This window comes from Columba livia, chromosome 1 (genome assembly GCF_036013475.1).
Source record: "Columba livia isolate bColLiv1 breed racing homer chromosome 1, bColLiv1.pat.W.v2, whole genome shotgun sequence".
NCBI classification, from domain to species: Eukaryota; Metazoa; Chordata; class Aves; order Columbiformes; family Columbidae; genus Columba; species Columba livia.
In genome coordinates, this window is record NC_088602.1 from 206,946,012 (window position 1) to 206,970,319 (window position 24,308).

General features: G+C 41.2%; 1 protein-coding gene across 1 annotated transcript in view; it reads right to left on the reverse strand.

Moving 5' to 3' along the window:
• TAF3 (TATA-box binding protein associated factor 3) overlaps positions 1 to 24,308 on the reverse strand; it is a 129,465-nt gene that overhangs the window by 2,462 nt on the left and 102,695 nt on the right. Inside the window, exons 4-6 of the mRNA XM_065049287.1 lie at positions 21,730 to 21,812; positions 4,062 to 4,317; positions 391 to 497 (exon numbers count right to left, since the gene is read on the reverse strand). Of these exons, the coding sequence (XP_064905359.1) occupies positions 391 to 497; positions 4,062 to 4,317; positions 21,730 to 21,812 (446 nt within the window). The remainder of the gene's footprint in view (positions 1 to 390; positions 498 to 4,061; positions 4,318 to 21,729; positions 21,813 to 24,308) is intronic.

Below are 24,308 nucleotides of genomic sequence, written 5' to 3' on the forward strand. Positions count from 1 at the left end.
CAACCCTATTGTAAGAACTGACATTTATATTGCTGTTCATACAATGCTTCATAATTTGAAATGTCTATCTGTATACACTATTCTCATAATCCTGTAGTTCTCACAAAATTACCGGCATCAGCAATATTTCCCAGCAGTTTCAAAAACAACTGTTATCACTAATGCCCATTAATTAAAAAGTAACTCTCCTTTATAGCGTAAAATCTCCTTTTTCAAATTTCGGAGAAACAGAGATAAAAATATCTACCAGATTATTAAATTGGACATAGCAAAGCCATTCAAATATTCCCAGCGTCATGAATCATAACAACAAAAAAAGAAAAAGGTATTGATAATATAGCCCCAAATCTGCCAGGGAACAGCATAAGAGGATGGATGAGAAGAACTCACCAGTGATACCAGTCGTCGCAGTCGTCACAACCTATCATTGGACTGCCATCGTCTGGCTTGTTACAGCCAGGACAGATCCAGATCTGGTTACCCGACTCGTCTCGGATCTGGTGCAAAGAAAAGAAAAGTTAAGTTAGTTTTCAGGGCTTAAAAAATAAAGAGAAAGAGTTTCTTGTCTATCCCACAAAGCTATTCAGCGGTCGCTGTTGTCTTTTATTAATTCTCTGATAATAAACACTCGGCGTTATGTTTTAATTGATTTTCCTATACTGTACATGATGACAAAACCACTTATTTTTCTGTACCGTCCTGCAAACTAGTAAAGCCAGTTACACCACCCGACATAAGCACGGCCATTCACATACAGCAGCCAGGGCTTAAGGACACAATTCCTTCTCTGTCTATACTGTGGTGACTTTTAAAATTCTAGCCTGTTAATGGCAAGAAGGAGCAACGGCAGCCTCCTGCGTAAGATAACAGTCTTACATGCATGTAAAATATACAGTGCCCTGTGTATATATTGCCGTATTACTTATTAGCCAAAGTCTTCAACTTCAACTAGCTGATAAGATCAGGATATAAAAAAAGTTGTTACTGAGTAACTTTCCATTCCCCTTATGACATTTATGTCACAGTACAATTTACTAAAGGGTAAACGAAACGAGAGAGGCAGATCATTTACAGCATTAGGCAGCTGCTTACTGGATTAATCATATTCAGAAATTTATGATTTTTTTTAATATTTATATACTGCTTGACCCTTTATTTGTATTTTTAAATCTCCAGCAGTTTCTTTAACAGTTATTTGCTAAAAACATACATGCAAAATGTCACGAAATCCACCTAAAGAAGTGCAATGAACACCACAAAGTGCAAAATATCAGGGTTTATTACCCAGTTTTCATAATTCCTTTATGAAGATTTGCACATTATCACTGAATCTCAAGAACATAAACTGTTTTGTTCTCAGCTTTGGTGCATTAGTGCATTTACACATATCTAAGGCAATAGCTTTTTGCTATCTGTACGGCTTACAGAAATGGTATTAAAAAGCAGTAGATGAAAAGACCCAAATGCTCTGTCTCTCAAAAAGAAAAGCTACTACACGGTGGTCTGTACATCTTACACCGCTTCTCAAAAAATCAATAGGAATGTACCAGAGCTGCAACCAACACATCACTCCCGACTGGCTCCTCTTAAAGCCCTGAATTCTTTTTGTGATTTAAAACTAGAAAATACAAAGCCCAGAAATACAAAGCATGGAAAAATCTCCTTCCCACTAGAGAAATGGAGCAGGCAACATCCTAAAATGAACTTGATTTTAAAGGTGATTGATTGCAATGATCGTTCCTATCGAGGTATCTAATCTCATATCTGCAAAGTCATTTTGAGTTGGCAGAGCAGCATCTGCTCCGCAGGTAACCCGGGTGTGAAAGGTCCGTGGTCGTCGCGGTGGGGAAGGAGGAGATGCTGTGTCCCAATTGAAGACAGATACCCCAACTTTTCCAAACTTTTTTGGGGGAACGTGTGTCTGCAGGGGCCAGAGAGGTGCAGGGTGGTCTGTAACCACTGAAACTTCTGCCTGTTCATTAAACAAGGACTTGGGCTGCTGAATGAGGATGTTAAAAACGTTGTGTAACTTCTCATTCCTTAATGAGCCAAGGGTTGTGGCAGGAGGGACAGTATGTGATTGCTGGATGCTATTTTAGTACAAACCGCTGAGAGCTGACGATCAGAGCACGCTTACTGACGATCAGAGCACGCTATCCTGCAGGGAGAGCCCACATAATGTATTTGTAATTTTTTTTAACTATAAGATCACCCTCCTGTCCTTCCCTGCAGAAGGGAGTTGCTCACCTCTGTCACACTGGCTCCAATCTTATCTCTAGAAGAGCTTTTTCCCGTGTGACCTGGGGACAGCCATTTCATCATTCTGTGTCCCAGATTCCCGTCTTACAATGGGCTAAGAGTTATTAATTATTCCCTTCTTCCTCAACCTCTCTCTCACCTTTTTGACTTATAAACATCTCGTATCAGGAGTCTCTCTGCCTGTGCACATAGTTGGATCCTAATGAAATAAAGCCCTGTTTTTAACTACAATATTGAAGAAAGAAAGAACGAACCTGGAGCCTACATGTCCTCCGAATTCCCCATAAGGTACTATCTAGGTTTTCCTTCTTTAAACTGACATCATCTCTAAGTTCTTTGCTTTTAATGCTTACTGAAGAAAACTGGATTTAACACAGTATTTTGGAAATGTTTTTTTCTTAGAGTGAATAAGTGGTGGAGTCAGGGTTTAAAAGGCATTTAGACGAGGTTCTTAGGGACCTGGTTTAGTGCTAGAGTTGGGTTAAGGTTGGACTCGATGATCCCGAGGGTCTCTTCCAACTTAAATGATTCTACGATTCTATGAAATTTCCAAGCTCCTGGGCACTGCTGTAAGAGTGACATTGCATTTACACCTGTGATACAGGAGGTGAGGATGTGTATCCTGAACCCTAAAGATAAGCACAGCCTCCGTGCGGTCGTCTAGTGCTGTAACCGGCTCAGGAGTGAAATGTAGCAGCTGTTTAAACAGAGACCAGTAACATGATACATCAGTTTAAGTCCAGCAGGGAAGAGCACCTTTTCCATTAGAAAACGCAGGGTAGATTTACACTAGGAATCATTATAAAAACAGGAATTAAAAAAAAAAAAAAAAAGGGGGAGAAAAATCATGCATACATCGCAATTAAAGCCCAGGAAGCCCTGTAATAAAAACAAGTTTCAGGTGTTTTAAATGGTGAGATTTTTAAACTGCTACCCAATACAGATAAGCAAGGTGTCACCAACCAAGCTGGAACGTGGCCAGGACAGGGAGGATAACAATGCCGGTACTGTTGTTAATGGTATCTGCTGCTCTTCAATGACCAGAAATGGTCAGAACTTTCATTTTATATTGCATCTAAAGCAGAAATTTTCAGTAGCACAGCAATCCTAGTACTGACCAGAGGTATGTCCATGTTCTTTTAGAGAATGTAGTCCCTGTATCATGTTGGATGGGACACTTCTCTTAAGGAATAAAGAAGCCTCCACGCTACCAGAGAGGCCAAGTTCAGAGCATATGTCAAACAGACTAATGAACTGTAGACTAATGAACTATCTACAGACTTTCTGAGAAGCACAAACCTTTGCAATTTCTGTGTGTTGAAGAAACCGAAACAGAGCTTGTGGACTCTCCACATTTCAGATGAGGGCTAAGTCAAATTCTTGATGTTGTATGAGGGTTTTGTACTTCACCTGACTGACAGCAAAATCTATGGCGAGTTTGACATTTGAGGTTTCAATTCAGCACTTATGAAAGAATCTATAAAAACCCTCCAACTCCAAAAATAAATGCTCTTGCTCAGTTAGCAGAAAATACCGAGTGGGATATAACTGGACCTGTTAAAAGAAACTTAAACATTGAACTAGAAACAAAGGAGAAATTCAGTCTAAGTGGTAGTGTTTTAATTATTAACCCCTTGAATCACGTGCATGGAAGCAAGGGCTGGGTAAGGAGCAGCTTAATAGAGAGCAACATGACAAGTCCAGGTACCATTATTTTGAGATGATGAGTCACCCCGGAGCTCAACAATTCAAGAGATGAATGTCACCAGCAGTGGGACAAACCGCGGCAGCACGTTACCTACCACGTAAGTACTGACGGTCTCGGTCACCACGCTCCGAACCGGAGCTTTGGAACCTGCTGCTGCTGAGACGGCTGGAGAGGGCGGTGGGATGAGGACCTGCGAGACGGTGGCCTGTGGAGGAGGAGGAGCTGGAGCCGAAGGAGGGGTGACGTGGATGGGAGCTGGGACCGGTGACGGCACGGGCGGAGGGGTTTTGGGCCGGCTCACAGGGGTGGACGGTTTGGCCTCTGGAGCTGGTACCACTTTGCTGATGACTCTGTAGGAGTGAAAATGAGAATCGTTAGAGTTGATGGGAAAGAAAGCAGCGATCGATCACTGACTAGATATAAAGAAAACAGTGCAGATAATTCACATCACCTTTGAGCCATCAAAGAGGCAGTTTGAACCCAACACAAGAACCCAACACCATTAAGCCATTACAAAGCCAGGACAACCTGAGCCACTCCAGAGCTCACTGCCATATAAATATTCTCTGTGGCTTTACTAAACCTTGTTTCGTTAAGTTTTATTACATTACCTCAATTTGTGGGAAATATTAGAAAGGAAAGTTAATCAGCTGTGAACAGCACTGATTTTAATCTTCAAACTGAGAGACGATATCGTCCTCTCAAGATCCTACATTAGGGGGTTCTCCAAATATTTGCTAGTTTGGTATTTCTTTCCCCAAATGTTTATGAAATCAGCAGTGGATCTAGTCAGGACAAATAAATGACGCACACTATATACTCAGCAGTTAAAATATTGCTACTTACTCAAGTAGCTGAAGTAGACAGGATGTAGCTCTAGTAAATACACAGTATAGAATAATCTTGCCCAGGAAGGGGGATACATAGAGGACCCAACGTTTATTAATGAATGTTGATATACAGTGTTATTGACGTGCATGCAATTTAATGAACAAGACAGAAAAAGCCCTCGCTATAAGGCTCTAGATTAGAAACATAAAGAGAAGGAAAAGGATGTTTTAGAAAACAAACCAAACTGAACCTCAAACAAAACACAGGATGGGTCTATTTGTTTTACCACATTTCAGTAAATAATTTTATTAACTTATTTATATTTGAATGGTAACTGTGGGAGTGCAATTGATTTGTGATGGCACTGTGGGAAGAATGTGATTTAAAGAAAGGTTAGACATTCCAGAGATGAGAATACCTTAAGAAATCTAAAAACGGAGACATCAGTAGGAAAACCATGATGGAAATCAAATTGCAACTACTCCTGAGAACCAGGAAAGTCCAGCTCCACCGTCAGTGGGAACTTTACATTCAACTTCAGAGTTTACCACAGCTCTCTTATGATATTCAAAGGCAGTATCGCTACGATTGGGGATATTTTCTGCATCTTGAGTCAATAATCAAAGTGATTATTTGATAAAGGCTTGGAATTATAGAGTATTTAATGCTTGGCTGAGATAACAATATTTTTCTCCCAAGATATGCCACTTGCACTACTAAATCAGAACTATGGCAAGTTGTAGTAAAAACACTTGGTAAAAGGAAACAGAGGAAAGGGTTTGGTATTGGTGATTAACCTGCCAGCTGCAGCATCACACCCACCTCCTGAGAGCTTCCAGGAGTGAGCAGGGGAAGAAAACAAAACCCAAGGAAGTTTAGAAACTTAGAGCAAAGCAGAATCTAAAAGGCGTTAGATGATTTTCCATCAGCAACGCCCAAGGCTTTCGCACCACTTGATGTCTGGTGATTGCTTCAGGTACCTCATCTGACAGCTCAGGCTCTCTATACGTGTCAGAAAGGTTCTAGACTGTGCGCCAAACTGCAGAACTCGTAACTTAAGTTGTCTGTGACTTGTAGAAGGAAGGAAATCCTGTATTGGGTCATCCTGGGAGTGATCTACTCATCAAATCCAGCCTCTTTCTCCTGTTGGTGGGGTAAATCTGAAAAGCCACTGTCATCTTCCACCAAGAAAGTTTCTTTTTTGGCTCTTGAATGTCCATGATGTGTTTCTGGTTCAATGAAAGTCTTGGCACGTGGTTCCCTGGGGCTCCTGACTCTGATGCTTAGTTACAGAAGTTAAGAAGTCGAGAAGTTATAGAAGTGACTACACAGAATGCACTGAAAGTATTCCCCAAACCTCAGAACTTTCTTCGGATATAGACTTAGAAATACGTAATATTGCAGAAACTATTATTTATGGTATAATTAAAAACCAATGTGCATCTATTTACATTGCTGCAGAATATATTGCCAAAATTATAGGAATTCCAGTTGAAGAAGTTATAGAAGTGACTACACAGAATGCATTGAAAGTATTCCCCAAACTCCAGAACTTTCTTCGGATATAGACTTAGAAATATGTAATATTGCAGAAACTATTATTTATGGTATTTATAGTATAATTAAAAACTAATGCCTTCTTCCTTCCACGGCTCCCACAGAGAGCCCTGGCTCCCCATGCTGAACGCCCCAAGACCTTGTTTGGTGGCAACACTCTCATGGTTTTCAGAGCTACCCCCAGGACTTGAGAGCCACCTCTCGACAAAAAACAAATCTTAGCAATAATAAAAGCAAAGAGAGGGACAGACAGCAATGTATTTGGCACAGCTAAAGTCATTTGGATGGTTTCAAACATCATTATCCCTTTCATTCCCCGCCTCCCTCTTCTACCCCCTCCAAGTAAACAAAGTCCTGCTATGAGTTCTTCAGGGAGTCAACCCTCCCTGAGTCTAGACTAGGAAATGGATTAGCTAATAGGATTTTAAACACAAGTTTGCACACACTGTAAACAGTTTTAAAGAAGTATTAGCTAATATAATCTGAATAAGAGTGACCATGCCCAGCTAACATATGAAATGAAACTATGCCGTTTCTTGGTCCAGATGAAGCCAGGTTCTTCTCCTGAATGAGGTCTTTGAAGCCAACCTGCTAAGAACTGCAGAAGCTACAAGGAACATCACATACCAAACCTTACGAAACTACAAATATTCATTAGCGGGCGACACACACTCATTGGTATGACTTGAAGTGTGCAATTAGGATACGTTCAGTATATAGGGCAGCTTGTTTATCTTGATTTCAGAGCTCAGTTATCAAAACAGGAGATCGGCATTTCGGAGCACGCTTGGGCCTACCACTCCCTTGGGCTAAACAAGTTCAGAGACTTGAGACTCCGGAGTGGAGAAATGAACGGCTTTGTGCTCCACCATTAGAGATGATGGAGTAACCTCAGGGAGGGCGGTTTAGCGTGTCCTCCTTTCTGAAGAAGGGGCTGTGCACACGGCAATACAGAGGTGGGGAGAAATCAAAGGGAAATAGCAGTCCCACGACTAATAATTAATGTTACTTCAGACTCAGAGAGAAACCTGATATCAAAACACTATGTAAATGATGGCAAGATTTATGAGCTCTATTTTATAGACAGGAAAAGTGAGGCACAGAACACAATGCGAGTAGGCGGTACTCACTACAGCTAATGTTCCATCCTCCTCGTAGCTGGGTCCCTCCTAGGATTTAAACTCTACATTTGGACATCACCATACATAGAATCATAGAATCATTCTGGTTGTGAGGGACTCTCAAGATCATAGAGTCCAACCATTAACCCAACACTTTCACTAAACCATGTCCCTAAGAACAAGATACACATATTGTCATCTTCTTTCCTAGTATGTGTTTTTCATACCATTTCAAAATCAGTGCTTGTATATTAAAAGTTTGCAAGTACAATACTAAATAAGACAAAATTTCACCTCCTTCCTCACCCTAATTTGAAAACTCTAAAACTGAGGCCAGATTAATATTTTTTTAGGTAATCAAATACAGATGAACAACAACCACCATCAACACACTCAGAGGCCCGAGACAAGAATAACACTTCCCTGCAGGCTGCTTGCCTGACAGTGTATCACAAACACATTCTACAATGAAAGATAAAAAGTCAATTAAAGTTGTTTTTGAATCAAAATAGTTCCCCCAGAATGAAGGGGTGTGAGAAAACCCTTGGAATAGATGTGGTAATAAGAACCTCCCTAAATCTTAACTAAAGTTTACCAGTCCCTTTAAAAAAAAAACAAAAGACAGAATTAATGTCAACACTGTGTATCAGGTGGTGTCCAACCTACAATAACTTTGGATTTCTTTTTAAATGCTAGCAGGAACTGTATTTCTTACAGAACCTCAGCACATTTACAACCAAATGCATGCACCAATACACCTCTATATAATGGAAGAGTGAATGAAAACCCATTTTCATCATTACTCTGGAGCAATCAGCCCGTTCACAGCTACAGATCCAAACAGGATGAAACCGAAGTGTCGGCTTGCAGGCAAAGTGCAAATTCTACCAAGGTTTTAAGTGTCACAACAGGTCAGTTGGTTTATAATCGGCTCTACACGGGCATGAGCTGTAACACGCTACACCTGGAGCAAAATGAGGCTCCAAGGTGTGAAATGGTTTCCTATCTTTGGAAGTAATTTATTTGATTTCATTCTGATCCTTACGGCTGAAAGCCCCATTGACTGCTTCATATAAACACAGGGAAAAGACATGTGCACCAAAAGGAAATGGCTTTTCAAAAATAGGATATGAACTGCAAGGCTGACTGATTGCTACGGGTGATGAGCTCCAAAAAAATGCTGTATCGGTACTTCGAAAGGTCTAGTAAAAAATCACAGCAATCTTTGTTTCTCAGAGACAGAGCTCCAAAGAAGCTGCTTCTCTGCCCAAAGGAAAAACAACATTTGATAAGTCCTAATTCTTGAATTATTTTTAAGCAAGAAGCAGGAGCTAAAGGGGTCTTTGTACATAGGAAAATGTCACCATCGACTTCACCAACACAATCAAAACTAGTATAACTTGGATTATTACAAGTGATGCCAATGGCATCCTAGGGTGTATTAGAAGGGGGGTGGTCAGTAGGTCAGAGAGGTTCTCCTTCCCCTCTACTATGCCCTGGTGAGACCACACCTGGAATATTGTGTCCAGTTGTGGCCCCTCAGTTCCAGCAGGACAGGGAACTGCTGGAGAGAGTCCAGCGCAGGGCAACAAAGATGCTGAAGGGAGTGGAGCATCTCCCGTGTGAGGAAAGGCTGAGGGAGCTGGGGCTCTGGAGCTGGACAAGAGGAGACTGAGGGGTGACCTCATTCATGTTTACAGATATATAAAGGGGAAGTGTCAGGAGGATGGAGCCAGGCTCTTCTTGGTGACAACCAACAATAGGACAAGGGGTAATGGGTACAAACTGGAACACAAGAGGTTCCACTTAAATTTGAGAAGAAACTTCTTCCCAGTGAGGGTGGCAGAACACTGGCCCAGGCTGCCCAGGGAGGTTGTGGAGTCTCCTACTCTGCAGACATTCCAACCCGCCTGGACACCTTCCTGTGTAACCTCATCTGGGTGTTCCTGCTCCATGGGGGGATTGCACTGGATGAGCTTTCGAGGTCCCTTCCAATCCCTGACATTCTGTGATTCTGTGTGGTTCTGTGATATTTGTTGATATAAATTCCTCAATGCTAGAAAATTAAGTGGTGTAACTATATTTTATTACTGAAAAATCTCACACCTGGAACTGAGATTGTTGCAACAGAAAAAAAAGAAATACTCTAATACCTATGGGTAAAAGTGTCAAAAACACCCAGGGGAATTAGGAAGATTTCCATATGGTTTAGATTCTTCACAGATTAGAGGTGATTTTGAATTTTTTTTTCCAACCCTGGAGGAGAATCAGTGCAATTTAAGCTCTGTAATGTAGGCTAATTCCCATATTACTTTTAGAAAGAGAAATTTAGTTTTTATCTCTCATGCTCTGCTGAATATTTTATTCTGTGCAAACAAGTCATATTGGCAAATACAAGCTCCACAAATACACGCTATGACCAAATAGTGCATTTGCAGAGTGCCAAAATACATCAGACTTCCAGTGGAGCCTCCAGCAATTCTGCAAGTGAAAAGACTTCAGTACTTAAGCTTGAGATTAAAAAAAATATAAATATTTTCATGTGATAAATTGCCTGCAATGTGATATTCTTCTCTATCAAGGAAAATGAACTTTGAACATTTATTCTGAGCTGTCATCCATTTTTGTGGACACTGCCTGCTCTCTTACAAATGGCACAACTTCCACCTAAGGGTGTTGATTTTCAGTGGTGCACATGGAGTTCAATGGTTCATTCTCCATTTCCTTACTACAGCAAAACCTGCAAAAGTCCCTTCTTGGGCAAGAGAGTCTAGTGGCTTCACAGGCATCGTGTCAACTAATCCCATTCACAAGTTTATTGAGCTTCATCTTAAAACCAGTTAATCTCTGTGTCCCCATCACTAACCCGTTCCAGGATCTCACTGCTCTGGTGGCACAGCAACCTCTTCCAGTATCCAGCCTACATTCATAGACAATTAATTCCCATTTGTTTCTGTGCCAATATTGTTCTTTAGCTTAAATAGCTTTCTCCCTCCAAGACGTTTACTTGCCTGATGTATTTGTAGCCAGCAATCACATCTCCTCTTCACATGATAGACTAAACACACAAAAATGCTCTCCTAGGGGTCTGGAGCATCTTTTTTATGAGGAGAGAACAAGGGAGCTGGGGCTGTTCAGCTGGAGAAGCTGAGAGGGGATCTCATCAGTGTTCATAAATATCTCCTGGGTGGGTGTCAAGAGGATGGACCAGAATCTTTTCAGTGGTGCCCAATGACAGGATAAGGGGAAACGGGCACAGACTGAAGCACAGGAGGTTCCATCTGAATATGAGGAGAAACTTCTTTCCTTTGAGGTGCCAGAGCCTGGCCCAGGCTGTCCAGAGAGGTTGTGGAGTCTCCTTCTCTGGAGACATTCAAACCCACCTGGACACCTTCCTGTGTGATCTGCTCTGCTGAACCTGTGTTAGCAGGTGGGTTGGACTGGATGTTCTCCAGAGGTCCCTTCCAACCCCAACCAGTCTGTGATTCTGTGATAACACGGACTCCCTTATGCTTCCCCTAACAGTGCTCCAAGGCCTCTTCTGTAGCTGCTCTTCATCCTTCCTGAATACAACCTGCCTTCAAGAATTGAATATAACATTTCAGACGAAGTATAAACAGGTTCTCATACAATGGCCTGGACACTTCCACTACCTCTGCTAAAATAATCTCTTGCAATGCATCCTATGGTTGGCAACTCTGTCTTTCTGTGATCAACTAACGATCCCCTGACCACTTAATTCACCTACTGTAGTGATACATCCACTGATCAGCTTTTTACTTCTGGCTGAAGTTTCGATTGGTACACTGCAAATCCAAAGTCTTAACTGCAATTTTTCATATACTGAATTAAATGCCATTTCCCCTTCTATTCAAGAGGATCCAGTTCATTCCAGACAATCATAAGATCCTCATTTGTACTGACATGGTCCTTCAAAATTACTGCCAACAAAAAGTATCTGTGTTCTAACTCCTTCCGCGACAAAATTTTAAATGAAATGATTAAATAAAACCAGTCCTGGAATACATCCTTGAGCACATTCACTAGCAACCTTCTCTCTGGTTAGATAAGCGCTCTTACAGTTCTCAGTTCCTACCTTCCTTTCACAGAATCACAGAATAGTTTGGGTTGGAAGGGACCTTCAAAGCTCATCCAGTGCCACCCCTGCCATGAGCAGGGACATCTTCACCAGCTCAGGTTGCTCAGAGCCCCGTCCAGCCTGGCCTGGGATGTCTCCAGGGATGGTTCATCCACCAGCTCTCTGGGCAACCTGGGCCAGCGTTTCACCACCCTCAGTGTAAAAAATGTCTTCCTCATGTCTGGCCTGAATCTCCTCTCTTTTAGTTTAGAATCATTACCCTTTGTCCTATCACAACAGGCTATGCTAAAAAGTCTGTCCCCATCTTTCTTCTAGACCCCTTTTAAATACTGAAAGGCTGCAATAAGGTGTCCCCAGATGTTGCACTAGTTCCTTACTACCGAGCAGCTCCTCTGCTAACCCTGTTTAGCTAGTTTCACTATGAATATCCTGTGTGATAGTATTAAACATCTTCCTGAAATCCGGCTTGGATTTGTCACTTTTCATTCATTTAGAAGAGAGCATCCCTTCTCCCAGTGGTAGGAAAGATGTCAACTTTATTCCAGCTATGCACATGCAAATGTCCCAGCTCACTTCCACCTTAGTTAAGAATTTCTCTTGGAGGGGAAGGGATTCGACCCTGCACCCAGCAGCTGCTTCCCCAGTCCAGAAGAAATTACTCTGCTCTGGGAGGTGGAGACAGTTGCTCTCAGCATTGGTGGTGGAAACAGATACCTGAGATGCACAGCAAAAAAATCAGCCACTGCCAGGCACATCTGCTGCAGCCTGACTAGGTTGATCTAGAAAATCAGTTGCTTTATCAAAAATTGACACCAAGCCTGTCAGTATGGTTTACTTCTGTTTTGTGCCAGTTACTTCCAAGCCTTTTAATCAGCGCTTCCTCCAAAATCTGCTGTATAGTTATATGCACTGCTCTCACCAGGTGTGTAGATCACATTTTCTTTCCTCTCTTCTTCAGCACTTCTATTTTTTCTATTATTTATTAAAGATAGATTGAACACGCATTGCATTTTAAAATAAAAACAAATATATTAAAAATTACTTGTCACTGAGTCTGCAAATTCACGAGACAGTTCTTATAGAACTTGGGAGAAAGATTATCCCACTCTTGATTTCAGCGCATAAAACTTCCTATATTTTGCTACCTAATTTCTTTTGTCCTTGTCTTCATTTCCACAGTTCCCCTTCTTCTCTTCTTCTTCTTCTTATTCTCTCCTCTCCTCTCCTCTCCTCTCCTCTCCTCTCCTCTCCTCTCCTCTCCTCTCCTCTCCTCTCCTCTCCTCTCCTCTCCTCTCCTCTCCCTCTCCCTCTCCCTCTCCCTCTCCCTCTCCCTCTCCCTCTCTCTCTTCCTCTTTTCTCCTCTTCTTTTCTCCTCTTCTTTTCTCCTCTTCTTTTCTCCTCTTCTCTCCCTCTCCCTCTCCCTCTCCCTCTCTCTCTCCCTCTCCCTCTCCCTCTCCCTCTCCCTCTCCCTCTCCCTCTTCTCTCTTTTTCCTATTTGCTCTATATCCTTCGCAATAGTTAATTCAGCTTGACTTCTGCCAGGCCTGACTTCACCTTCACAGTCTTTTGTCTTGAAGATGTGACTTTTTTGGTAACAGTCCTATTCTCCTAGAGGTACGATGCTCATTCCCAACATCCTTTTGGAAGGAGTTATTCACAGAATTCACTCTGTAGTAATTTCCTACAAGTGCTCCCTTCCCATTGCTTTTGAATCCATTAGGTCTTCAATCTAGCTGACATTTCAAACTAACTCCTTCAGTTTATGGACATTTGCACTCTTGAAACTGAATTACAGGTTTTCTACTGTTTATTTTCCCATTACTTTAAGTGAAACAGAGTTCTGCCCTCAGCCTCCGCCCTCTGTATCTGTTACACCAGGGTATTTCTCCCAACAACCACAAGCACCTTACTGCCGATGACTCCTAAATCACCCTCCTGTTCTTTCTCACCATTCTGACTTACATCTCTGGATGGTTCATCACTAGTCTGACAAAACCTGAATTGGCAGCGTGGTGTCTTGGTATCTTCCATCTTCTTTTCTCTCTTATCATCAATAACAACTTGCTCAGAGCTTCAATGTGAAAACCACCAGGCATTATTCCCTTCTGCTGAGCTCTCAACAGCAAAACCAGGAGCTGGTAAAACACGTTTATGCCAACGAGCTCTTTGCAAGCTTTCTCTCACATGCTCCTTGCAAACTGCCCTTTATTGTCATATGTTTCGGGAAATGTTATGCGATGTACAATCCAGAAGCTTGCTCATAAACCAGTCCTACATATACCCTCTTTACTGGGAACTAGTATAAAATATTAACTTTATTAACTACCAGAAAATAATGTCAGCGTGGGCTTAGAAACCTCCAAAACTGTAATTTCCAGCTTGTTACTGATACATTTTTTCTAAGAATCAAGCAAACAGGCCAGTCCTGCACTTGGAGGCTCCATAAAGCGACAGAGGAATTGCTCACAGGACAATGTGACTAGATCCAGGTAGGACCAGCTTATTCTTCGTGTTTATGGATGGCTACTCTTGTCCCTATCCAGCTCCCAGGAACTATTTTTTGAATCCTTGAGTCTATATAGTTGACTCAATTTTGTTTAAAAGCTTCAATAAAAGAGTGAATGACAAGAAGCACCTCTGCCAAAGACAAGAAAATCAGCACCTTTCTCTTGCAGTCATCTTCTATGGAGGCAAAGTCTATTTTCTAAACAAACACCCATCTGCCTTTCTAATCTTTGACACATATTTGATTGGTTTCTGTTGTGCTTTATAAGGGCAGCTGCTCATGCCCATTTACACAAGCAATTCGCTTATGTGTCTAAACCTGCCTGAAGTGTTTTTTTTAATTGTGGTATACAGTATATGATTTATTTACTCTTGAGCAATAAGCAGCAAAATCAAAGAATCTCACAGTAAGTTGTTTTGTTTTCTAATGACTCAAGCCTTTTTATGGATTCACTTTTGGATTCATCACCCAACGTGGCCAGCAGCAAAATGAAAATGATTTTCCACAGCCTACCACCTACCATAAACAGGATGAATAATTAGTTGGGGTGGCTTCAGTAATTAAAAAAAGAAATGCTAAGGACTACATCTGAAGTTGGAAATAACTCGCACTCAAGGAAGAAAAAACTCCTCTAGAAATATAAACAAAAATGATAATTTATTTGTTTTGGTAAAAGGGATATGGAATTCTGTGTTTTATTTTGTTTTCATGTAAAAGGGAGAGGCTGGGGTACCTCCATCCACGTGAACCAGACTTGTGGATGGATACAAGACCACACATGGGGATTTTACTACAGGATCAGGGCCAATGTGTGACACTAAAAGAGAAAAATCGGGAAAGGGATATGAAGCATACCCACGACAACAGCTTCATTAAAATGCGTTCAGCATTTAAAAAGGTATTGAAAATCAGTCCTCCAGCTCTTATAATTTAAAAGACTACAGAACAGAAAAATGAGGGTATGTATATACACACACAAACACAAAGATTTATGAAAGCTGTAGAGATGGCTGGAATTCCTTATGCACACCTCTGCTCCCTTGGAGAAGAGCAACATCATTTGTCATTGTTCTGTCTCCTCACTTAGGTGGTCTATTGATCATATCAAAAATGATTTCACCATTACACACTCTCTTCTCTCTTACACCAAAAGTTGGACTGACATCCACAATGTTAATTCTGTTAATACATGGTTCACGCAGCTTTTTCTCTGCTAAGTGCTGCAGCGTAAAATAATTGGGCTGCCCATTAGCGCTGCAATAAACACAGACTTTCGCTGCCCGGACTCTATTATTTAATTTTCCCGAGCAGCGGTTTCCCCTTCTACATTTTTCTCCCTGAAGTATCACTTTTTTCCCTCCTATTTAATTCCACAATAAGTTCTCCTCCAGAGCTTTCTGTTGAATAAGCAGCGTCTCGCAGGGTAACCAACACCGCCTACAGCTGTGTCCCACAATAGCCCCATGCTGCTTGCATTACGTTTTCCGAAGGATTTGGTCACGGTGCCTTAACTGCTCCAAACACTGCTTTTATTCATCGAAACGTGCGGAAGGAGGGGCTTCCAGCAGGATTCCTTTACCTGTTTTCCCCACCACAAAAACAGCGAAATAAATGGAACGGGTCAGGAGCTACTTGGCTGGGAATGCAAACCTATGGCTTGACAAGTCAATAAAAAGCGAATCCTTTCCTCCCCGGCCACGCATGGGGAGCCAAGGCTCGAGGCAAACAATTTGGATGTGCCTACACAGGGAGGTTAATGAACCCCATTATTCAGCTATTGTGGGCAAACGTTATGAAGACAGTAATCTAAATTATCTGAGTTGCTCTCCACGAAATAGCACCCAAAGTTCAAAAGTTTCTTCACATGGTCTGATTTATCTGGACGAGAACAACCCTATTAAAAACAAAAGATCCTTGAATATTCACCAGCGATGATACTGTAAAATGAAGATGCATTATTGGAAACGACCTAGGGTAGAACTCTAGTTTAATTGAAGCTAATGGCAAAGTCCTGTCTTAGACATCCAGCTTTCTTCATAACTCCCAGGGAGTCTGAGCAGTTTTGAAAACAAAAGTATTCACATTCCAGCAGCAACAACAGATCCCCAGTGAGCTTAGGGGAACACCAACATGGTCCTTGCCTCATTTATTGTCTTCAACCAGGTCAATAAAAAACGCATGGATGGATTTGCTAATACTTCTTCTCTTCTCTTCTCTTCTCTTCTCTTCTCTTCTCTTCTCTTCTCTTCTCTTCTCTTCTCTTCTCTTCTCTTCTCTTCTCTTCTCTTCTCTTCTCTTCTTCTTCTTCTTCTCTTCTTCTCTTCTTCTCTTCTTCTCTTCTTCTCTTCTTCTCTTCTTCTCTTCTTCTCTTCTTCTCTTCTTCTCTTCTTCTCTTCTTCTCTTCCTTCCCCTCTCTTCTCCCATGGTGCCATTACCTTTTTAAAGTCTGATTGTATATCTCTGGAGAGTCTGCAGCTCAGCTCTTAGGTAAATTAAGCTTGTTGAAGAAGATGCATCATTTAGGCATTGGAGAACATCACCCTGTAATAACTTGATGGTTCCCTGTATGCTGCAGGTTAGATAACGACATTTTATGGAATTTCCAGAAGTGTGAATGAAGAACTGGTTTACTGCACTTCCGTTGCCCAACTGTGGTTGCACTTAAAATACCAAATTCTTGAGCAAGTAGCAGTGAATGACCCAAACCATGTAAATTTATGAAAAATAAACTCCTCCAACAGTCCAGCTGTGTTTCAGGTAAGGTTACAGATTCAATAAGGAGATTTCCTCAAGCCACATTTCCTTTCAGGCTTCCACTTTTTCAGACACTTGCTTTATGACAACTTATAAAAATAGGTGCTATGAGCACCTTATTGTGGTAGAAGTTCTGAGATGGTCGATCGCAGAAACTCAGTGTAATCAAACAGAAGGAACAGGACAGGTTTCCTTGTCCTCTTAGTCCCAATAGCTTCTGGGTCACCCATATTACACAGAGAGGTCCCATCTACTGGTCACAATATAATTTGGTCTATACTGGCACTTGGCTTCGAGACTCCCTACAAAGGATGTCAACTAGTGATACTGGTGGCTTTTGTCACGGGTATTTAATGTTGTCAAGTGAGCCTTCAAATGAACACAAATTAGGCCTTGGACTGATAATATCCCACCAAGTGATAAAAATCTTTAGTGGCATCAGTTCAATATCTGGATGACAAAAATTTTTCTATCCCTTAATCCTTTTAGGATTTTATTTTACAATCCACAAGTTATTTAATATATATTTTTTATAGACACATAAGCACGCATATCTATGTTCATTTTTGGGGGGAGAAAGTCACATATCCAGTTACTTCAAAATATGTAAGACAAGGGGGCAGCTTCACTGGAGCAGCAGGTTGGGTTTAGAAGTTAAACACTGTTAAAATACGTGTTGTCTCACCAACTCATGCCTGGTCTCCAGGTTCCCTTCTGATGGCAGAGCTATGATACAATGCGGTACAAGTCTTGAGCAAAAGCCTGACATTTTAAGGCGAATTTGGAGAATCTATTTCACAAAAAATATATATCCTGCTTCTAAGTCACAGAAGCACTGAAACAGCACCAGTGAGTGGCACTCTGCTTTGTGGACTGGCCTTAGTGTCAAAAGCCATGTTTTTTTTTCTTAAAAACTGTATTTAAATGTAGAATAAATTTATCTGATGTATAAAAAATTACAGCACATCCTATTGCTGAAGTTTACGTCAACCATGGCAGTGGTTGGAATGTCAACACCCCATCAGTAGATCTGCTTTTTAAAAACTTAGGTGTTTGGAAAATGATTGTGCTTAGGAAAAATAACCAGACAAAGCAAAACCACGATGCAATTGAATTAAAGTATTCAATTCTGCCCATCATTCGCAGTTGATTTAAAATCGTAAAGCCTATACTAGCTGGGTTGTTTTTGTTTTGTTTTTTAAAAAGATAGCATCTCTAGTTCCTTCCTATACTAACTCAGTTAGCAATCTACCTTGATAACACCGGAGAGGAGAAAAAAACACTGAAAAACCCTTCTGACATATCATTCAAATCATATCTAAAAAGGTGGTCATAAATATTTCAGAACCCAAGCAAACTAATAAGAGCTAGGCCCATTAAGGATAAGATCTTTTACAACAAATTAAATAAAACAATTTATTGAAGCCTGGACTTGAGATAAACTAGATTTACTAGCTGACCTTTTATTCATTTAAAGAACAAAATTAGCTCTAATTGCATTAGAATGGAATCCAGTAAATTTCTTCTAATGTGGCATCCATGCAAGTATTGCTGTAATTGTTTACAACTAAGATGGAAATGCTTTGATTATAATCTACTTTCTTCTTGTTTTACCGTGCAGTTAGAACACTTGCAAAAAAAACTAAAGTAGAATAGTTTTTCCAATACTGGTTTCTCCATCCTTCAGCAACAATATGTTTTTGTGTCTATTAACCTAATGTTATTAATAGTCGTCTCTTTTGAACTGATGTGTGCTGTAAGAATATTTGCACACTGGACAAGGTTGAATGCAGAGACCACTTTGAATCTAGGAGCAATATATACTTGTATTCCCAGCAACAAGAAAGAAGGACAATTCTCTGCCGTTACCATCACCGCTTTGTACGTTGGTCCAAGCAGAGGAGCCAAGAAGCAAAATGATAGAGAACAAACTGCTCGCTACTGAAAAGGTATTTTCCTCACCACTGCTGTGCTATTTGAGTAAATTCATGTTGCTGTTGCTGTGCCGTGTTTATGGTGTGATGTGAAGCTCCGCTTCAATCACCATCAGGCTGACGCTTTTTCTTTCAGATGCCTGAAAGACTTCATGGCCTCATCAAGATCTGTAACTTCTTCCATTCAAGACAAAGTTTGATGTATTTTATCTATTTCCCCAGCCTCCAGTTGAACAGGTACTTATGTACTTCCAAAAGCCTCCAAACAGCTCTTCTCTTGAACAAAGGAAACTGAAATAACTCATTAGTCCATTTACTCATCAAATTCTACGAATCCCCAAAAACTGTTTTCATACTTTTCCATGGCCATTCATGGTATTCTCAAACAATCCCATGCCAGCAAACTCCAGACACATGCTAATTGAAACACAATGTTTCTATATGATAATTACCAGATATCCAGAACTTCATTACCAACGCAGATGAAACAAAAGTTTAACTTTTCCTTAACATAACACAGAACAAAAGCTTTTGTTTCTGCCTTAAAAGGTTGGTTATCCTACTATGGTCTTTTCAACTAATAACTTGAAATAAAGGCTGCAGAGCCTTCTAGTTTTGCTTCAGATGTCCAAGCCACACACAGGCTTTGCCTCAGATCCACACCAGTCCTTTCCATAATGATCATGACATGTGAAAATCAAAATATGCGCTGAGTTTAGGCTGAATATTAATTGTTGAGGATGACAGTAAAAGTATTATTTAGAATAGGACAAGCCCTGGCAAATAAGACACCAGATTGACCCGCAACACAAAATTGTTCCCAGAGCCACGTGGCACAAACTGTATTTACCTGTGTAACAGCAAATTTCTTTCTGGATTTTGCCTTGGGAAACTATGAAAAATCCTCAAAGTTGTTATAAAGCTCCACAAGTTCTTGTTTGCTGTGAGTCAGAAGGTGCAAGTGGGTGACAGAACCATTACACCGGGACAACATCAGGGTGCCAGTATGGTGGGCAGTGAGGAGATATTTAAGGTAGAAAAGGGAAACCAGTTAGCAATTAGAGATGGAATACTAATGACTCAAACCTTGTTTGGTTACTCGTCTTAAAGCAATCTCAAAGACGACTGTTGCATGGAGAAGATGAAGTTCCCCTCATAGACCCAGTAGAGATGCTGCAGAGAGCTGGAGAACAACCAACTTTTAGCATTTCCTACCATCTGCCTCCAGGACTCCCCAGGCCCAAAGATCTGGGCTTTGGTTTATTAATTCTCCCCTATTTTTGCCTAGAATATTTGAGCTAAGTTGGCTTTGTGTATCTCCCATCCTGGAGTCGGGGTTTAAACTCTAGGCTCTACCATGCTAAGGATCACAACGCCTGAGGTCCTCAGATGGTGGTCAAGGTGCCACTAAAGATGCACAAAGGAAACTGGGACAGAACCGAGTTTCCCAAAAGGCTATAAAACAAGATGACAGTATCTCTGACCCATTATGGGCTGTCAGGGCTGATGATGACATACCCATGTGATTTGTAGGAAGCAGATGGAGTCTGAGTCTCAAAATGTTTGTGGATATGAGAAGGACTAGGGTAAATCAAGATGGGAAGCAAAATCAACTCCTTGGTGCTAAAATACAGCTTCAGAATTTTAATTTAGAAATTCTGCCTTGAAATTCTGACCATTTTCCTCATGCAAACACTTGTACAGTTCTTGAAAAAGAGGAGTTTAAAGGTATTTGTGCTTCCTCAAGGAGGAAAACAGATTTGTGGGCTCTGAAGGGACACTCTCTCCATGTGGGCACAGCCAAATCTGCATAGCAGGCCAGACAAAGGTTCTGAGAAAGCTGGAGCTTTTGTACAGCAATTTGAAGGACAGAAATTCTAGATCACACTCGAATATTGTGAAAAGAAGGAGGCAGAAATAATTGAAGAGCAGGAAAAAGCCCTGATATTTGGGGTGAGGGGTGTCTCGTAGAAACCAAGAAATGACTGAAGTCCCACAGCAACTTCAAACCAGTAAAACTCACAGTTACCTACTGAGGAGAAGTCCGACAGCACAGAAAAAACGAATAATCACCAAAGATGCCATTTAACTTATAAAGCAGAAAAATTAGCAATTAGGAGATTTAGTTCATAATGGCTGTAAAATAGAAACTACTTTATTAGCAATAATTAATGCGATGAATGGGAAGGAAAAATCTGTTTGGTGCTCATGTTTACCATCAGACATGAAAGTGTGCTCTGAGCCATTAAAAACAACATGAAAAGCCTGATGAAAAGAAAACCTTTACCTACATACACAGGACCAGCCTAAAAAGCCCTGTGACACATGGTTTTCCCAGCCTCTCCAGCCACCTGTTTATGCTGTGTGATCTCAGGATAGGGATCATCCTATTTATGCTCATCCAGTACAAAGTAACTATTATTTGTACAACAGCACCCAATAATTAGGGAGCTAATGAACCACCATTTGAAATGCGTTAGGTACACTCATGAATAATCATCAACAGTTATAATAAAACAGAGGTGTATAAAGGAATTTCAAATGTTGTGCTTTAAAGCATTAAACAACTGTTAGCTGAAGAGCGTTGTGAAACTTGGCTGTAGGTTATCCTAGGGATAACTATATGTTACGGAAGCCTCACTATATGTCACTGGAGGCAGCACGGAAGTCTAGATGGAGTCTTGTAAATCCATGCCCTAGAAAGGCATGGACTGGGAAACAGTGTAGGATGGATGAAAGATGATGGGAGAGTAGAAGAAAAGGGCAAAACATTCAAAAAGTTTCTATTGGTAAGTGTTCTGCTTGATTTCTCATTACAACAGTCCAAAGATGTAATAGGTGTATGAATGTCATTTGCCACTAATTTTTAAGTGTTTCCCACTGAAAATAAGAGCTACCGCAAGCGACAGAGGGGGAACACCTTGCAGATACACCTTGCAGATGGACTTATTTGTACTTACATCTTGTCTTGGCCTGCACCCACTCTTAACGTCAGCCGAGGAATAACCGGTGATGGAGCAGGAACAACTGGTTCCACCTTTATCTGTACAAAGGAACACAATCATCAATCAAAGACTGCAAGCAGAGTCCCAAAATATATTAATTACATGAAAGCACTGATGGAGTTAACCAAACAGTGTATCAGCTTGATGAGACAGACCTATGACAGACTGACCACCGTGCTCCCATGCTTCATGCTGTAGCACAGATGGTCAGAGTTTGTTGGGAGCTCCCAGCCACAGCAAATCACAAATCTGAATTCTACACTGAAAAGTCAACGTGAAATTTTCTTTCATTTTTACCTGCTCATACACTTTGTTAACAAGTCTTCTTGATTCAGTATTTTTCTAGAGACACAAACCCCCCCCAGTATATTTCTACACAATGATACAAAATGCTTTGACCTTGATAGGTGCCCACTAGTGTTTGCACTTTTTGAGGTTTAAATTCAATTATTTCCCAAGTTCACCACATAAATGTGCTGTGACCCTCCTGAATTAAAATTAGACACACAGCAAGCAAATAAACCTCAAGCATCAACACTGACTACTTTATGAAAGTGCTTATCTACACAGGTATAATAGAACCACTGCTTTTTAATGCAATTAAGCTGAGGTTTCTAATGGCTATTTTTCAAATGGCCTGATTTTCAACCTCAGTATCTGGTGGAGTTTAGAGCACTTGAATATGTCCTTAAAGTCTTTGAATCAGTATCTGTCAAAATTACCAACTCCCATTGAGCTACTGCTTTGCTAAACCTGTATAGAATTATCTCCGATTTTACAGTTGACACTGTAATCATTCTCTGTACATAAGCCGCTCAACCTATATCCATATATCCATGTACATTATATATGCACATGTATATAGAAAGAGAGGGAGATTGATCTCATTTTGAGCATGGGTATCATCATATTTAATAAAATAACCACTTAGCTGAATCTGATCCAGGAACTCCAAGAGACAAAAAATAGTATGCACACACTAAATGGAAACCCGAGCAACTCTCAATGGGAGAAATCTGTTTTAAAAAAGCTTTCATGATGAAATGGAGAGCAAACAATCAATTCAAAGCACAGAAAGCAGCGCAGGAGACAGCAGCCCAGAGTGGGAGGACTCAATTAGGACTTACATTGAGGAATGGTAATGACCGAGTCCCGTGCCACGCACCTTGCCCAAAGAATCGGAGCTGCTTGGGAGATGTCGACTCCAGAGAGAAGGGCTGCAGCCCGAGTGGTATTTCTGTTTTGACACAGTTAACCACGCTTTTCAATAAAGCTCTCCATGGGTATGTATAAGTCTAATTCACAGGCCTCTCTCTTTTGTTTGTATAGCACCATTTTCTTTGTTATGTCATTCCTTTGGAGTGTTGCAAGCGTTTTTTACCTCTGAAGATCTTAATGCTTGCAACAATTTCACTGCCACTTTCCAACGGCAAGTCCCTTAACTGCTTTCCCATCATCTTTAACTGTAGCATCGGCCCCTGGACAAAGACATGGAATTGAACCCTAGGTGCAGGAGGCTCAGGCACATGCCTTAGATTATTCTACCTCCTTTCCTGCAGCTTTTTCCTCCTCCTGTAGTGCCTGTTTCAAATCTAAAACTTCCTAGGACAAGCATTGCTACTTAGCTTCCAGCACACAGTCCAGAAAGATACTCATGTCACCTATCCCTTGCATTAAGGTATTTCATATTATTACTTCTATTCGACCAAGATGTCCTAACCAATGGTGGTGCGGGCTCATGTGGCAGAAGAAAAGCAAATAAACCATTTATTTACGCTCAGATGCCAATATCGCAGTCTGCCCTGAGAGGAAAACTGGGCTCCACAACAACCCTAAATCTTATTCTTTGATACAAGAGGAGATGCAGCATCTTTCTACAACATGAGTTTATGTGTAGTGTTTGCATGACTGGAGCAGAAGAAAAATTAAGAAGCATTCACAATTAAAGGGGCCGATAAGGAAGATGGGGACGGACTTTTAGCACGGCCTGGTGAGACAGGACAAGGGGTGGTGGTTTGAAACTAAAGAGGGGAGATTCAGGCCAGACATGAGGAAGACATTTTGTACACTGAGGGTGGTGAAACACTGTCCCAGGTTGGCCAGAGAGGTGGTGGATGCCCCATCCCTGGAGATGTCCCAGGCCAGACTGGACGGGGCTCTGAGCAACCTGAGCTGGTGAAGATGTCCCTGCTCATGGCAGGGGTGGCACTGGATGAGCTTTGAAGGTCCCTTCCAACCCAAACTATTGTATGATTATATCCTGCATATCGTGGTTTTTCCTCTACATCCAGGATTTTGACTCACGAGATAACTTTGGGGCAGCTCTGGCAAGTCCTGAAGCGCGGATGGCTCCGTTTCTCACGCAGCAGTTCCGTAACTGCTTTAGTTTACAGCTCAGTGTATTCAGGTTAGCTGAAACTGGGTCAGCAGCCGCTCCGTGAGCTGCTCAGTCACTCCTACAGCACACCCGGTAATCTCCATCGTAGAATGAGGTGTAACCACTTCAACTGTCTGCTTTTAATTTAGCAGCGCAT